The 17801-nt window shown below is 32.6% G+C and overlaps 1 protein-coding gene across 1 annotated transcript; it reads left to right on the top strand.

The window, feature by feature from the left end:
- The first annotated feature begins 6274 nt into the window (after positions 1-6274).
- Positions 6275-14763, top strand: LOC105648074 (protein SCAR2). Its single transcript, XM_012234351.4, has 10 exons — positions 6275-6364; positions 6519-6891; positions 7904-8067; positions 8165-8288; positions 8389-8518; positions 9852-9913; positions 10016-13748; positions 13854-13940; positions 14057-14170; positions 14263-14763. Exons 2-10 carry the CDS (start codon positions 6737-6739, stop codon positions 14314-14316), a joined length of 4623 nt encoding a protein of 1540 aa, XP_012089741.2. The 5' UTR covers positions 6275-6364; positions 6519-6736; the 3' UTR covers positions 14317-14763.
- Positions 14764-17801: the final 3038 nt, after the last annotated feature.

The raw sequence follows: 17801 nt of genomic DNA, 5'->3' as shown, positions 1-17801 counted from the left end.
TATTTATATTTGACGCTAAAACTATCTCTTTACCTTAAATAAATGGATTACTCGTCTAACCTGGTGTAAACCCGTTACACGACACGTTTATATTCGTATCAAAAATGAGTGACCCGTTTATGACACAAACCTGTTTAACCTAACATTAATTTGTTTATTTCGCACATTAGGCAAATCATGTTCATGTATCATTATCCATTTTGACACCCCTAGTTAAAGGGTATATTAGTTTTTTCACTACATATTAAACTACAAAAATTATAAATTTAGGACAAAAGTGTTGGTGATTCAATATCAACAATATGCAGCGGAATAATATAATTATAACAAAATAATTATACCAACAGGGACCTGTTTAAACGATTAAAGCAATAAAAACATACCTTTTTTATAAATTTTTTAAAACTTCAATCCAAGCGGTTAGGTTGTCGTAAAACACAAGTCATCCAAGTGTCCAGCCTCTAATAGTATTCACACGAATGGACAATCAAAAAACTTTAAAACTATTTTAGAGGCTTGAGAGATTAGAGTGTATGATGGTGCTAGCTATTTTACGCTCTATATTTAGTTTTTCAGCTATCAGTAATAACTACTATCTTAAAACTGTCTCTTAAACCTTATATATGAAAACCCTTTATTATAAATAAATAAATTATAATTTTTTATTTAAACTTTTTAAATAAATATATTATAACTAAAATATATATGTGCCTATTTATTTGTTTAAACAATTTAAATAAATAAATTATAATACATATAGTAGTAGGAATGTCAATTTAATCAATCATATTTATTTATTTATTTAAATAAATAAATCATAATTAAAATATTAATTTTATTTAATTTAAAATTTATCATAATAAATTTTAGATATATATCAATTAAGCTAATACTTAATAATTTAAGTAAAATTATAATTAAATAAAAATTATAATTTTGCCCTTAATGTGCTAAAACTAATTTGTAATCGAGTCATACTTGATTCGATTTCTCGTTTTTACTTTCTCACATCCATTCTTTTGCGTGTGACTTTCTAAATTCCAAATTTGTAGGCAATAAATATAAATTAAATTATTTAATTAATATTTAAAAGTCAAATAAATTATCTAGCAATATTTCAAGACTACCCAAATATTTGGAATGATAAAGTGGTTTGACTTAACCTTTCAGTGCATGATTTATCAGTGTAATTAATATCCCTTCATCATTAATGTTCTAATTTAGTATTTAGACATGGAGTGTATCTGTGTTACTAAATCATGTTAGTTCTCTTAATTTTAGCCAATGATCGTTTGAATGAAATACCAAATCTAATTTGCTAACTTCATTTTATCTTGCACAAGGATTTCTTAATCAATACTAATAAAGAACAATCAGAACATTTTTCCCAATTTACATAGGATGATGAATCCTTTCTTAATTATACAAGTATCTACATACAATTCTTACTATGTCCAATTAATCATTGCTTATTATTTATGGATAAATAATGTGAACAAAAAATCAAAACATAATCATCCCTGTATAAGATAGTTTAGTAATTTCAAATAAAATGATCACTTATACAACCATCACTTGCATTGACACTAGTAACTATTCATATAAAATTCTCATGCAGGTCGATTCAGTGGACTTGTTTAAATAACAAGCACCTATATATATTAGTTCTAAATATTACGTATATCTCAGTTTATGAGAACCGCTGCTTCCCTGAAAAATTAATATAATATATATCAGTCTCAACAGCTCTAATTATCGTCCAATAATGAGGAGAATATTGATCAGAAATATATAGAGACATTGCTTTAATGCAAATATAAAACTCATAATTATAACCACATTATAATTTATTTTACAAAACAGTAATGTCTCATGGATTTTATCTTTTACCAAGATTCAAATAATATAATCTAAAAGATAAATAAATGCATTCTATTAATAATAAAATATTTATTACATGAAATATTACATCCAAAATATAACTAATCAAATTGACTATAAGACATATAAGTAACAATAATAACTTATTAGTCTAACTAGAATGAATCACAGTGACCTATTCATGTATTTTTAAAAAGGTAAAAACTAAATAATTGATTTTCTCAAACTAAGAACTAAATAGTAATTATCCATATGTTTTTAGCAAGAGTTGCAATGAAAGTTAATTGATAGTATGGTTGCGTGTTATAGAGAAAAGAAGTAATGGCGATGATGGGAAGGTGGGTAAAAGAGACATGATCATGGTTCGACCCCTATCTGATTTTGCGCTAGACTTAATCGAGCCATTTTTTAAAATTGGTTTAAATCGAATTTTATTCAGTTCAATTACCGGCATCAAAATTTGAACTGACTCTTAATTCTTTCTTAAATCAATCAACCTAACATGCATAATTTTGATTTATTGATACAAATCAATGGATCACAAAAATTCTTAATCTCCTAAATGCCTGCGTCTTTTGGAAGATATGCGTCTTTTGGAAGATATAAGATTATCAAAACATATTGAAAAACAAAATAAATTTTAATTCTTCAAACCAAAATTTTTTCAAAAATAATTTATGTGCGTATACAATTTAACAAAAAAGAAATTACTAAATTCAATTCGAAACACGTAATAAAACCATGATATAAGTAATCCACCTTATTAAAATAACTCAATTACAATTACATTTTTTAATTTAATCATAAAGAATATCACAAACAATTTTCACAACTACTATTTGTTGCATTGCAGTGTGTGTATTTCAAAATATCTCACGTTGCTTGTTTGAGAATTTTTAAAATAGTTTATCTATAGGTGTTTGATACGTGAAATATTTGTGAGACCGAATTCAAATAATGCTTTATTATTTTTTATTTCAAAAATATCTATCATAATTTTAACAAATAATTTCAAACTACAATGTTATTTTTACCTTTATCTTTTGACTAAATATTTTTTCTAATACCACGTTCACGTTAACAATATTATCGAGTAATCGTGGGTTTTTACTTACTTAACTTATAATTAATTCAAAATAACCTGTTAAATCCCAAGAATACTTTCGCTTTATTATTTCTTTTTATCCTGCTAGTCGAAGTAATTCTTTTAGAACCCTGGTGTTTGGCACGTTTCAGGTTTTAATTGATCTATGTTGATCTAACACTATTTGATTTATTACGCGAGGTACCAAAATTGGAGACACGCTTTGCTTAGCAACACAGGATAATTAAATTAAAAAACAAATAATAATAGAAAGCATTGGAAGTGGTGGAAGTCCACTCCACAAAATCCAATCATTTTTCTTTTCTTTTGGGTACTAATATTAACCACCACGTTGTCCTCACAAAGTTCGTTGGAAATTGTAACCCTAACTATTCAAATACCTCAAACCATCCTCCACTACATCTACCTAAGCTTTAAAGCAAAGGTTACATCATTATTTCCATACACCTCCAAACATTTTATAATCTACTAGTTCTAAGTCATCTACCTCATTATTATTATTATTATTATCTTTTAATTTTTAACTAAACAAAATTAGTGTTCAAAAATCAAAATTAGCAAATTACTAACCCCTTTAAAATATTTCTATTAGATTTGATTTCCATACTGAAACCAAGTTAATTAATTTGAATACATTTGAGTTGCATAAAAAATTATTGAATACTCTTAAAAATAAATGTTAAAGTTCATATTTCACGGATAACAATACTTTTCAATATTAAAAAATAAAGTCAACTAATTAGATGTTGTGTTAATCACTCATTAACCTTTTTTTTTTTTCAAACAATTTTTAAATTAAATTTTAACATACCTAATTATATATATATATATATATATATATATATATATATATATATATATACACACACAGAGACTGCCTAAACTTATTGAATAAATGTAAAATTAACATATAATGAATAAATGATATTTAATAACTTAATACCAAGATTTTTTTTTGACAAACCTTTGTATAAATTCATTAATATTTCATGAATTTTATTCAGGTTAAGTTGGTTGTAATGGGATTATAAAAACCCTATTGTCTCATGATAGTACTTCGATAATTTAAATTTTTTTCTGGACATTATAATTTTAATAAAATAAAATTTATTTTGCCAGTAAAGAAAAAACACATAATGATTTTTAACTATTAACTAAATTAAATAGATTCATTAGCTTGAATATAATTATAAAACATAATTAAAATATTGACTATGATTACCTATTTTCAAAGTGCAATTATAATCACAATTAGAATAAGAATATTCATAGCTTTTTTTTTTTTTTTAATGGTTGTAGGGAGATGGTGCTCATGTGAATTTGGCGTACCATTTAAACTTCTAAAGCACAAACGTTGGGTAGTTGACATGTGATAGCCATATGGGAATAAATTAGGACCAACGAATAGAGAAGAAAAAAACAAACAAAAAATGAAAAAGCTAATAACAACACCACATGAAATATCAAAGGAACATGAAAAAGGTGATACCAGAAAAAAATAAAAAGAAGGAAGTGAACATTTTGTACCACAAACCATAGAAAGTTGAAAAGATATAATTAGAAGAAGAATCTCCTAAAAAAAAAAATGAAGCTTCCTCATTTCCTCGATTCAAAACAGTGAGAAAGAAATAGTATCACATACATCAAAATTCAAAAGTAGATTTGATTGATTGCAAATTTACAGTGGAACAAGTTCTGCGCCCTTGATTCTTGTATGGAGAATGGGCCCTTCTATAAAAAAATGTTACAAATCAAAAGATTTTTTTTTTTTTGGCTATCAACTGAAAGTTTAGGCAGAGGCACTATAGACTGTCAAAGTGTGGAAGATAAATACGTTAAAACCTTACAGATTCTGAATAATATTTCATAAAAATCCTACGACGCGTATTATTTTCGTATGGGACTCGTATTATTTTTGTGTGGGACCATACAGCATGAAACCGAAAAGCGAAAATGTGGTGATTGGATACTTGTTTCGTGGGTCCCGCGTTTTGTAGTCTTTCTGACCCCACAGTTCACAGAGTCGTGTAAGGCATTGTTAAGGGAATATAAACGCAAGGTTATGGCTATATAAGTGCGTTGATGATTAGCAATAAATCTACTATTTCAGGGCCCATGCTAAAGTAATGTAAGCATAATTAGTGAAAGAAATAATATTTGGATTATCTTTTTTTTAGGCTTTTCTTCTTATGTGTGTTAAATGCTAATACTGGATAACTTGTTGAATCAACTGTTACACTATTGTCACAATCACACATTTATGTTTCTTACTGTTGAAGAATTAATAAATTGTAGATGTTTCTTATTTTTCATGCGTTGAAAATGCAATAACTAATTTTACCGAATCAAACATTTATTTGACATTATGATTAAAGTTTTTTTTTTAAATGCAATTTTAAATTGTTGTTTAGTTATTTCATAATTTATGTATAGTCTATATGAAATTATTATTTTTTATTTACTAGTATATTTCATTCATCAACGAATTTACACTGAGAAAAAGACTACTCGTTTGAATTTCAAATATAGAATAGGACTGCCATAAGTAAAATAGTGCAACTGAATTCTGGTTGTGTTAGACAAATTTGATAGACCTTCAAAATGATTGATTAAACAAACTCATTGAATATTTTATGAATAGTTTGATCATGCATGAACTTATTACTTGTGATACAAAAAATTTAAACTACTAAATTCATGGAAAAACATGTCATTTACAAAAAAAACCATGATGGTTATCAAATAAAAAATTTCATGGTTTTATTCTTTATTTCTAGGGCTGATCAAAAGGCTAGTTCGGTTCAAATCAAATCAAACCGAAGTCACAAAATATAAACCGAAGTTTTTTTTTCAATAAATGGAACTAACGAACAGAAACTCTCTTAGGCATTAGATCGAACCGAACTGAAATGAGTAGGTTCCAACCTAATGAAGTAAAGTGAGAACTGCCCTATTGTGTAGCTTATAATATTATTCCAGTCTAATAAACTTTCAATGAATTAAAAAATGATTATGCATGAGCATGGAAAAAAACAAATATTAGAATTATGAAACTGTTAAAAATAGAAAAACAGAAAAATATGAACGCGAGACGTTAGTCCATTACACTTGAGGAGATAGATTTGATTTTTTTTTACCATGTCCACATCACCAATGATTATTAAATAGAAAAAGTTTCGTTACTTAATTTTGAAGCTAATCAATTTTATAGTTTGCTACTACTATATAAGGCACCACATATACGACCACTGGTCTCAAAACCAGAGGATCCCAACCCCACCGCTATAAAATTAAATACGCGTGAGAGAAATAACATGATCCAATAAAACAAGCGCATCAGAAGCGCCACGATGTGCGCCGAGCAAACGACAGCACCATGTAAAATCTCCGCACCGTTTCACTCATTCCCTTCAAAAATTCCCAACTAAAAAAACAAACAAATCTTTTTATTTAATTACTTCTTTATTATTATTATTATTGGTTACAGATATTATTATTAAATAAAATAAAATACTCTCTCTCACTCTCACAGGAAGACTCTCTACACGTCTTTGTCTGGTCTGTGGAGTGGCTGTACATTCATTCATTCATTTCATTTCCCCAGGCCCCAAAAAAGATCTTCCTCTTCCTCCAGTAAATGTGTTTTTATCGGAACATCGAAGAAATAGAAACAATTATAAAGGAGAATTAGGGTTTGATTCTGGTGGTATATGTTTAGAAAATACTGTTTTTGTGTTTTTAATTGTGGAAATGCCGCTGGCAAGGTATCAGATTAGAAATGAGTACAGTTTGGCTGATCCGGAGCTGTATAAAGCTGCCGATAGAGATGATCCAGAGGCTCTTTTGGAAGGTGTTGCTATGGCTGGCCTCGTCGGAGTTTTACGCCAGCTTGGTGACCTAGCTGAGTTAGTCTCTCTCTCTTCGTTTTCTTTTTATTTCGGAGATTTGGCTTGGCTTGCGATTGAATTTTGTGTTGTTTTATGGAATGTTAGTTTAGTAAGGCTTCACATTGAGTGTTTTTTTTTTTTTTTTTTAAATAATTTGTTTGAAGTATGAATTTGAATTTTCTCTCTCTCTATATATAATTTTGAGTTGTTTGCTTTTGAAAATTTCTTTTTGTTGCATTCGATATTTGCATTTTTGTATTGCTAAAATGACGATAGATGATGTAGTTGTAATGCTTTAGGAATATGCTCTGGATTCTGATACCGAGCTTTCTGAGTTTCAAATTGCCGTCTCTGTCTTTCAATGAGCAATTAAGTGGATATTCGAGTCTGATTTTCACTGGAATGTAAATTTTTGATTTATGCTTATATAGCTTCTTGATAAACCCAGAAGTTGTTTATAGAAGTTTGAAGGAGGTTGTAGATAATTTAGGTTTGAATCGGTCATTTATATGACACTGATGGTCTTAAGTGAGGGGGGAGGTGGGAGGCTTGCTGAAATTTAGAGAGAACATTTTTATCTGTTTCTGCTTGATAATTGAGTCTAGTTTGGAATCAAGATTTTTGTTGTTTCTGCTGACTAGATTTTTTGTTTAGAATGTAGTATCGAAAGTTCTATATGTGCTTTGCTTCTGTTATGTTTCTTGAAATGCTATTTGATATTCACAGCTTGTAGTCTGAATCTTGTTGAATTTGACATTTACTTAAAGTTTTAGTAGATCAGAAATAATAATGTTCAGAACCATTCAAATTAAAACAATTGTTGAGCATTCTTCTTTGCATGATTAACATTGACAAATCTTTGAAAACGGCTCATTCATACTACATCTGGCATTTTGTGAAAGTGATTTCTTCTATTTCTGCTTTAACTATTGTAAACCATGTTACAGAATTTGACCCTCTACTTATTTTTAGGACTTCGAATTTGTGTTATTTGAATTTTGTTTATTGCTTTTTCCGGTGATTGTTAAAGGTTTGCTGCTGAGGTGTTTCATGACTTGCATGAAGAAGTAATGGCAACTGCAGCTAGAGGCCATGGCCTAATGGCTCGCGTTCAGCAGCTTGAGGCCGAAGTTCCTTCAATTGAGAAGGCGTTTCTTTCTCAAACTGATCAATCACCATTCTTTTCCAACACAGGTTAGATTGGAAAACTATTTGCATATTTATTTTCTGGAAATATTTTGAAGTGAAAATCTAAAGTCTGCTGTTATTTAAATGCATGTTTTTGTTTTAGGTGTTGACTGGCATCCTAATTTGCGCATGGAACAAAATCTGGTCACTCGTGGAGATTTACCTCGTTTTGTAATGGATTCTTATGAAGAATGCCGAGGTCCCCCACGTTTATTCCTTCTAGACAAGTAAGAATGCTTTTATTTATTTTCAATTTTTGATGCTGAGTTAGGAGGAATTTTTTCTGTTGGAGATGATAAAAACTTATGCTTGTCTGGATTTTTACAGGTTTGATGTTGCTGGGGCTGGAGCATGCTTGAAGCGCTACACTGACCCATCTTTCTTTAGAGTTGAAGCAGCATCCTCTGGAATACTGACAATAGATGTCCAGAGAGAGAAGAAAATTCGAAAAGTGAAGGTATGCAGTGACTAATACTGTTAGAATGGAAATTCTTAGCATGTGGGCTATCGCATTGATATTTTTCTATATATGCGTTCTCAAGGATTTTGTTGGAGCAAATTGCTTCTGTCTGCTGCATATCTAGAAAAATATTTTTTTCTTGACCTCCTTGGAGAGGATATAGTCAAAATGGATATTCTGTAAGTGATGGTGGTTATCACTTGCAACCATGATCATAGCTGAAACAGATAAACAAGACTCCTAATGATCTTTATTTCCTATAGTTTCTATTGTGCATTATATGGTCCTGTCTTTTTAACTTTTTCTTTATCTTGGAAAATCTTTAGCTTATTTAGAAAGAATTCTTGGTCTGCCTTCTGATTGTTCTATTGTGTCCTTTTGGCATCAAATATCTATCTGATGTACAATTGAGTGTATTTTCTGTTTATGGATCTTCTTCCTCTTTCACCTTTAATTTTTGTTTTATTTGTTTGTTTGTTTGTTTTATTCTTTTCTGGATATCTATGAATCTTTCTACTAATCCTCCCTGTAGCCTTTAAGAACAGCTTCCTGGTACAACCTCTGATTCTCAATCAAAGAATAATTTCCATGTGATGTGTATACTTTGCTATGTTTCGGCTGAAGTTTATATTGGAGTATATTTGATTGATATATAATTGTTAATATAAAATATACTCCATCTGTCCCTCAAAGATAGGCTTACTTTCCTTTTTTCATTTGTCCCAAATTATAGGCCATTTCCTTTTTAAATGTACAATTGATTTCTTAGTTCTCTAATATACTCCTATTTAATTTGTCTTGTTATAAACTATTTTCATTCAATTTTTATTGGAAGTGACATCTAATATTAATATAGGGGTATATTAGGGAAAGTGTTAGTAAGATTGATTATTGAAACTATATTAACTAATTTTCTTAATTTGTATGGAATTAGAAACAAGTATATGTTTGTGGGATGGAGGGAGTATTAAAAGTTAGGTTTTACATTTATGGAGTCTTGAGAAAAGGCTCTCATGTAAATTTTAGATGTGAGACTGTCTCTATGTGGAGTGTTTATCCATGAAACTAGAGATGGAAACTTTACACTTCCGAAATTTGAATTATTCCATTTTAATAAGAAGAATTAGAATTCAGCGGGCTATGAGTTTTGATATTTAAGGTGGCTAGAAACTCATCCTTGAGCAACTAATGAAGTGGGGAAGAACTTTTAGGCTGTATTATAGTGTAGCGATGTCTATTCAGCATACTGGTGTGAACCTGTGTTTATATCTAATGCTTTACGATCAAAGCTGGATCTTGTTAATGCTTGAGATTTAATTTGGTCTTGCAGAAGAAAGGTACACGCTGGAGGAATGGAGAAACTACCCCAGAGGTGCCAACATCACATGCCAAGTGAGGCACTTATCCCTCTATTTGTGCATTTAAGTCATTATTGCTTAAGCTGCCAGGTTTTATAGTGGTTGATTGGTGACAATTTATTGTCAAATAGTGCAGACTGCATCAGTTATTTTTGGAGGAGCGTGTTGAGAATGCTCATTCCGATCCCAATCGTCTTGTGAAATTAAAGAGAAGGCAACTGAATGGATCTCCATTTGATCTGAAACCTGGAAAAAGTTACATGGAGAAATTCCTGGGGACTCCTTCACCAGAGCATAGAGTAATTTGTGAGGTTTCTGTTAATCCATCACCACCAAAGTTAACATTCGATAATTCTTGCGAATCAGGGCTTGAAATACTTGATATAGGTGTTGTTAGTCCTCCAGAAAAATCATCACATGGAAGGGATGCCACACATTCGTCTCCCATTGCACAGGAAATTCTATTAAAACCTTTTGCACATGAGTTGGATGGGGAAAACATTAATAGAGAAATTGTGAAGGTCCCTGACTCAATTGCTGGGGGTGAGGGAGATGAATCTTCTTATGTCATTCACAAGATGGCAATTAAAGATGAATTGGCAATTGAAGGAGATGAGAAAATAGAGGGAAGTCTAGATGGAGACCATTCTGATGACTTGATGAGCGAGGTAGATAACTACATGGATGCTCTTACTAATGTGGAGTCAGAAATGGAAACAGATAATGAGTACAAACCTAAAACCAATCAGGGTGTTTTGAAGGTTGGTAGACATGAGACATTTTCTGATGCAAACGAGGATCATATGGATGTACAAGCTAATTTTTCTGATTCTCAGTCATATGGAAACTCCTCCATATCAGATGATGGCAAAAGTTCATTTAAGAAAGGAAAATATAGTGTTTCTTACTCTGATTCTCTTAGCAATTTTACTGAGAATACAATATCTGATAATGAAGGGGCAGGAAAATTTTTACCTTCTGAAGATTCTACAGCAGAGATTGTGAATTCAACATCTGGTGTTGTGGAGACTCTAGGAACTCAATCCAGTGAGCTTCTAGTGTTCAATAATAAGTGCATGCAGGAAGAAGCAATCTCTAATGCTGGAAAAGCATCTTGCAGTTCACATCTTTCAGATTCTGACCTTCAACCATCAGTTCCTTCTTCAAATTCAGTTGTAGTTTCCTTGGCAGAAGCAAAATTAGATGAAATGACCACTGACTGTGTTAAACTTTCTCCTGAATCACCAGAAATCGACCAAAGTGGGGTGGGTTTGCCTCATTCTTTTACTGGAAGTTCCGATGATACTTTCCAGACGATGCATAATAATATGCTTGCAGCTTCTTCTGAAGGATGTCTTGTGGAAGAGTTGGATCATAAAGATCCAAAGGATTTTGTGCATACACCAAAAATGCCAGATTTCGTAGAGGAAGACAATGATGTTTCTCTGAACGAAGCACTTCAAACAGATTTAAATGGAGATGGTATTCATGATGAGAATTTGGTCAAAGGGAAAATGGACTCTCCACCTTCAGTTATGGCACCATCAAAGGAGCAGTTTTCTTGTTCAGTTTTACCAGAAATTGATGTGGGTTCAGATGGCACATTAGTGTCTGAGAGTGTAGATGTTGTAAAGCCTGTTCACAGAGATTCTGAAGTTGATAGTATCATTGGAGCTACAGGAGTAAGCTCAGAAAATCCTATGAGCATGGTGGAAACTTTGGAGGCTGATATCATTAAGGAGCATCAATGCTCAGATATAGAAGTTGATGTTTCACAAGTTACAGATGGCTTGACTGGAGTAACATGTTCTGATGAAAATATGAGTCTTGAAGAAATTTCTGGGGCTGGTGGCAATGAGGAAGTGGGCACATTCACCAGCAATGTGAACGTACTTGGAGAAGATTCTGTTCCCTTTGAGCGTCGAGCCAATTATTCAGATAATGTCCTTGATGAGCATGTAAACTTAGATGAAGATTTGGGTGCATCTCTTGTTACTTCTGTGGTTGCTACTAATGCTAATGATGGGGTCAACAGTGCTGGTTGTCCATCTACAGGATTGGTATTCTCTTCATCTGGCAATCTTGTAGATATTCAAGAGACTCACTTAGGAAATGAGAGTCTTCATCAGAAAGCGTTAGGCTTTAACGAGGGAGTTCTTCCAGAATTCCATACTGAACCAGTGGAACAAAAGGAAGTAAAACAACTAGAATTTGCTCCTGTAGATTCGGCCTCCAGTCCACACAAATCAGCCTCTGATGATCATTCCAATTTTGAAGTGCTTGAACTTGTTTGTGAGTCAGCTCTTACTGATCAAGTACAAAACTGCTCTTATATGGGAGATGTTAGGGCAGTGCCATCTGCAGAACCACTCGACCAGGAGTTGGAATCTTGCTGGAGGCATTCTGCTGTTATTGGTGAAGATGCCGGGTGTTCACTTACCTGTTATGAGCCGCAGGTAGAAACTTCTCTAGAACACTTTATGGAGTTGCCGGTAGATCAAAATTCTGTAGAATCTGCACATGCAGTCATGGATGAAGAAAAGTCTCTGTCATTAATACTTCACAGTTCACCTCCTCAGCAACTTGAAGAGCCTGGAGTTCCTTCAGAGCAGTCATTGGGATTGCAATCTGATCATCTCGACACAGGATGTCTGCAAGTGGGTGAAGCAAGTTCTAAGTCAGCAGATATGCGGTCTGGAAAAAATTCTGCATCATTAAATGTTCAGAGTTCACCTGCTTGTCAACTTGGAGAGCCTGGAGTTCTATCGGAGCAGTCATTGGAATTGCGATCCATTCATCTTAACTCAGGAGGTCTGCAAGTGGATGAAGCACGTTCTAAATCATCAGATATGCAGTCTGAACAGATACATACTATGAGTGATGTGAGTTGGGAAAGATACCCTGATGCTTCTTCCAAACAAGATGCTATTCCTAACCAAGAACTTCTGATGCCATCAGCAAGTCAGGATAATGATACCATGCTGTCAAGGAATCCATTTGACTCTGGCTTCCCTAGCTTGGGCCCATTCCCTCAGAATCTGGAGGAGATGCCGCCATTGCCGCCTCTACCTCCTATGCAATGGAGAATAGGGAAATTTCAACCTGCTCTGCCGTCATCACAGGTCGAAGAGATTGGTCCTGGTGAGGGTACATTTCTGCCAATTCAACCGTTTAAAGCTGATGAGAAATCCCGATCTGATTTTCTATCATCAGATAGAGAGATTATGCAGCTTCCAAACCCATTTGTGTCATTTGCTGAAGCTGATATTGAGAGGTCGGACCACTTGTATGCAGAGTCAGTCGAAAATTGCTTGCAGCCAACTCGAGGCTCATTGGAGTTGCCAACTGTTGTTAGTGATGCAAACAGTCAACAGACTTCTCACTCATCAGAGGGAACACAATTGATGAACCCATTCTTGACTTTACCAGAAATAACTAACGAGAGGCCTGAGGATGGTTTCCTTACTTCAGGAGGAAGACCAATAGGGTCTAGTCCAGACATGTCATCGGCAGTGGTAACTGCAGAACATACATCCATTGGATGTGATCCTGTACCCTCACATGGCCCGCCAGTTAAGCTCTTGAACCAAGCGACACCAGAATCAATAGTAGAGGCAGAGACACCAGAATACAACGTACAAAATTCAGAAGGAGAAGAAAAGAATTCTCTGGACAAACCTGCATCACCGCCAACTATGCTAGAAGACCAGCCTCAACACGATTCAGAAACTTTGCAGAGAGAAACAACATGGTTGCCAACTACATTAGCTTTGCCGCCAACTTATGAAGTTGGAAAAGCAAATGGGAGCAAGCTGCCTCGCCCCAGGAATCCTCTCATTGATGCTGTTGCTGCACATGACAAAAGCAAGGTGATGGTGATTTATCAAGTCTGGCTTGAAAATTTGCTCTTTTTTCTTCCCCTGATGTCTTGTGCTTGCAAAAGTTCTTGTTCTGATATTTTAAACCTCTTGCAGTTGAGAAGGGTAACAGAACGAGTTCGTCCTCAGATTGGACCTAAGGTTGATGAAAGAGATTCACTGCTAGAGCAGATACGAACCAAGGTTCGACCTCTGACAATTTATTTATATTTTATTTACTTATTTATTTATTTGTTCTTCTCTTTATGGCATCTCATTCTCTATGTCGAGACTGATTCTTTCCCATTTCCTCACTGCAGTCCTTTAACCTGAAGCCTGCAGCAGCGACAAGGCCCAGTATTCAGGGTATTCAGGGACCAAAAACCAACTTGAAGGTTGCTGCCATATTAGAGAAAGCAAATGCAATTCGACAGGTCTCTCTTTCCCTCTCCCACTCTCGCTCTATTTTTTTGTTGTTTATCTAAGCATGTGATCACAATGTACAATTTTGAATTTGTATAAATAGGCTTTGGCTGGAAGTGACGAAGACGATGATACAGACAGCTGGAGTGATTCTTGAAAAAACTTAATTACATGCAGCATTTGACCTTGATGGTTAATAACCTGAAATGCTTTAGATACGCATTGATCATCCCTTAAAGTGGATATCAATGTTTGCAATTTGGTTATTCTTTTCCTCTACACTATATTCATGTATAATCTCTCTTCTCCTGTCTTAAATTGTCACACACATATGTTGAAGGTGTACTGGTTGATATGTCACCCCTGCTCTATGATCAGGAGGAATCTAGGGTGAAATGTGTATTTACAAGAATGGCTCAGCGTGCAAGCGCTTTACCAATCAAAATTGTATGTAATATTTTATTAGTAAGTTGGCAGGTGTAAATTGTGTTGGAGTGGCATAGATTTTTGAGGTGTAGTGCATTTCCAGTGAAATTTTGTAATCTTGTATGTAGTGATTCATGGTGCACATCTCTTCCCATTTAGAATGTTCTTCTTCCTTTTATGGATGGCTATATGATGGTTTGCATGATTCTTTATTGCAGCTATAGATGAATTGTCAATTTGTCATGGATGATTTATACACTTTCAGATTGAAATATTTTGCAGAGAGATTTTGGATTTGTGATTTAATTGAGACTTAGAATGTTTCGGTATTGATTTTTGGAGAGATTATCCAGTGCCTCATCTCTGACAATCGTTTGGGCCTCGTCTTTCAAAGCTTAATTTAAAAAAAAAAAAAAAAAAATCGTTCCCACTAGATCTTTGAGTTTTACAATTCAGGGTTATGCACTAATGGTTTGCCTAAGAAAGCTGTGGATCTCTTCTTTAAAATGTTAAATGAGGACTTGAAACCCCATCGTTATGCCATGGTTGGATTTCTTTGTCCTTGTGGTAGGATAGGAGTATTAGAATTTGGGGATTGGTCTTCTAATTTGATGGATAGAAATGAGTTCTCGGGGAATCCAGTTCTTTGCTGGATGGATGTAAGGCTTCATCGAGATGCTCAATTGGCAGAACATGTATTGGAACAATTAATAGCATTAGAACCATGGAATTCAGGAAATTATCAAGTTCTGCAGGTCAAAAATAGGAAGAAGAAAAAGGATTCAGAAAATATATAAGCAAAACTTGGTGAATTGGCCAAGATTGTTTACCCACAAGAGATTATGCGTTGCTTGATGTTGAAGAAGAGGAAAACCAACGCCTTTCCTTGATTGTCACAGCGAGAAATTGCCATAGCTATTTGTCTGATAAGCACAGCTTGAAACAGACCGTTAAAGTTGTGAAAAATCTTCGTGTTTGCTTTGCATTGATTGTAATGATGTAATTATTTCTCTGAAGGTTCATGCTCATGCAAGGATTACTGGTAGAAAATTAGATGCAAGTAAAAAAAATTAGATACAAGTCAATCGCATTTTTAGTTTTATTTATTGCATGACCTTTTTCCATTATCGAAATCAGCTGTCACTTTTGATTCATATTAATATATTATGCTGTATTCACCGATTGGTTTAGTGGCATCTTTCCTTCGTATTAAGTCCTAATGAATAAATTATAATTCGAGCGATTATTTTTTTGACCCTTTGAATTCTGTGGAAAACCATTATAATTTTATAATTTTATATTTCAATAATAACTATATCTCTCGCTAAGATGAAATGTGAAAGTGTAGGATTATTATTGAACCTTTGCAAAGTTAAAAAACCACAAAGATAATTGACCAAAATTTAAAATCAAATTTATGGGTTAAACCTAGGCATGGCCACCGGTTTGATTCTAACTGAAACCGAACCGAAATCGAACAGTACTGTAGACGAATCAGAACCGGACCGAAACCAGCGGTTCATAATTTTGAACCGGAACCGGCGGTTTAAGAGCCGGTTAAGGTTCATGTGAATGTTAAAATATGAATCGGAACCGGCGGTTCCGGTTCGGTTCGAACCGGATGCACAAAAAATTGTAGCTTAAAATTTTTATAAAAAAATTTATATCACTTGATTTGATTGTAGTTGATTTGATTTATGGTGAAGAGAAGTAAAATCGTACATAAGTTATAAAAAGTTGTGAAAAAAATACACATTTTTTGACTTAATTTATATAAAAAATGGTACATTAATAGTTGATTTATATAAAAAAAATACTTTCAAATGTACAAAAAAAGAGTGTAACGGATAGTTTTTGATATGATAGGTGTTTTTTATTTATTTTTTGGTAAATAAATTTTATTCATTTTTAATCATTTATTTATTTATTTACTGTAATTTACTAAATTATCCAAAAATATAGTTGTTATTTTTCTGTTATAAGGGACAATTTGGAAAACTAATAAATGAGAAACATGTATAAATATGATGAGTTGATGATTTTTTATTTCACAATCAATTATATCCTAACTCTTCTCTTATTCTCAATCAAAATTCTCTTAAATTTCTATAGTTCATTATTTTTTCTATTGCTTTATTTTCTTTAATATTGGAATTATCTATTGTTTATTTTTTATTTTCTTACATCCAATTCCAAATTCTTTCTCTGATCTCAAATTTTTCCATTCATAAATTTACTTCATTGAATTTTTAAATAATTTTCTTAGTATTTGAAAATAATAATTTCCAACTCATTCCATTAATTTTATATTCCATTTATAGTTTTTTATATTAGTAAATTAGCAAAATTTGTAAATTTAATGTAATAATAGTTCTAAGTTAGTTAATAGAAGTTTTTCTTTTAAAATTTATAATAATTCATCTAGTTAATAAAATTTAAAAATTATTATTTATTCATGAATTCGGAATCAAAATTTATTTTTTTTTTTTAAAATTTGCGTAATGCCGGAACCGAATCAGAACCGTAATTTGAACCGTTGGTTTGTCAAAACCGTGCCAGAACCGGAACCGGAGGTTCAAGGGTCGCTTCCGGTTCAAAATTTTAAAAATCTCAAATCGGCGGTTCAATGAACCGCCTCCGATTCAAAATTTTAAAAATCTCAAACCGACGGTTCAGTGAGCCGCCACCGTGCCTAATTACACCATTATAATACAAATATGACAATTAAGAAAGAGTAAAACAAATGACAAATAATAAAGTACGGAGGTGCGATTGTAGGAGAGGTCAAATGTTATTGGACATATTATTAATTATATAGGGATTCAATTATACAATAATTAGTGCGAAAGATGATTAATGAGACATGTTAATCCATTGATTAAGTTTTTTGAAAGAAAGAAAGATAAGATATTTAAGTAACCCACAAAACAAACCAATGGTTATGGACAGGACATCCACAAAATAATTCTTTTTTTTTATTATTTTTATTTTTTTTAGAAGGAGACATCCACAAAAATTAGCAATTAGGTCAGCTAAGCTAATTTGCACGCAAGGTTTCAAATAACAACCAAAGGTGGACAACTGGGCTATTCGAGGAGTCTCTTTTCCCATCAACAAAAAAGTCAAACCTAGGATAATTACATTATTAACCTTATGATTATTTTTATTTTGATAAATTTTTTCACTTAATAAGCTCTACCAAGTTTAAAATATTTA

This window comes from Jatropha curcas, chromosome 2 (genome assembly GCF_041381405.1).
Source record: "Jatropha curcas cultivar XTBG-Jc1 chromosome 2, XTBG_Jcur_1.0, whole genome shotgun sequence".
NCBI classification, from domain to species: Eukaryota; Viridiplantae; Streptophyta; class Magnoliopsida; order Malpighiales; family Euphorbiaceae; genus Jatropha; species Jatropha curcas.
Note: the sequence above shows the minus strand (reverse complement) of the source record. Positions and strands in the feature narration are given on the sequence as shown.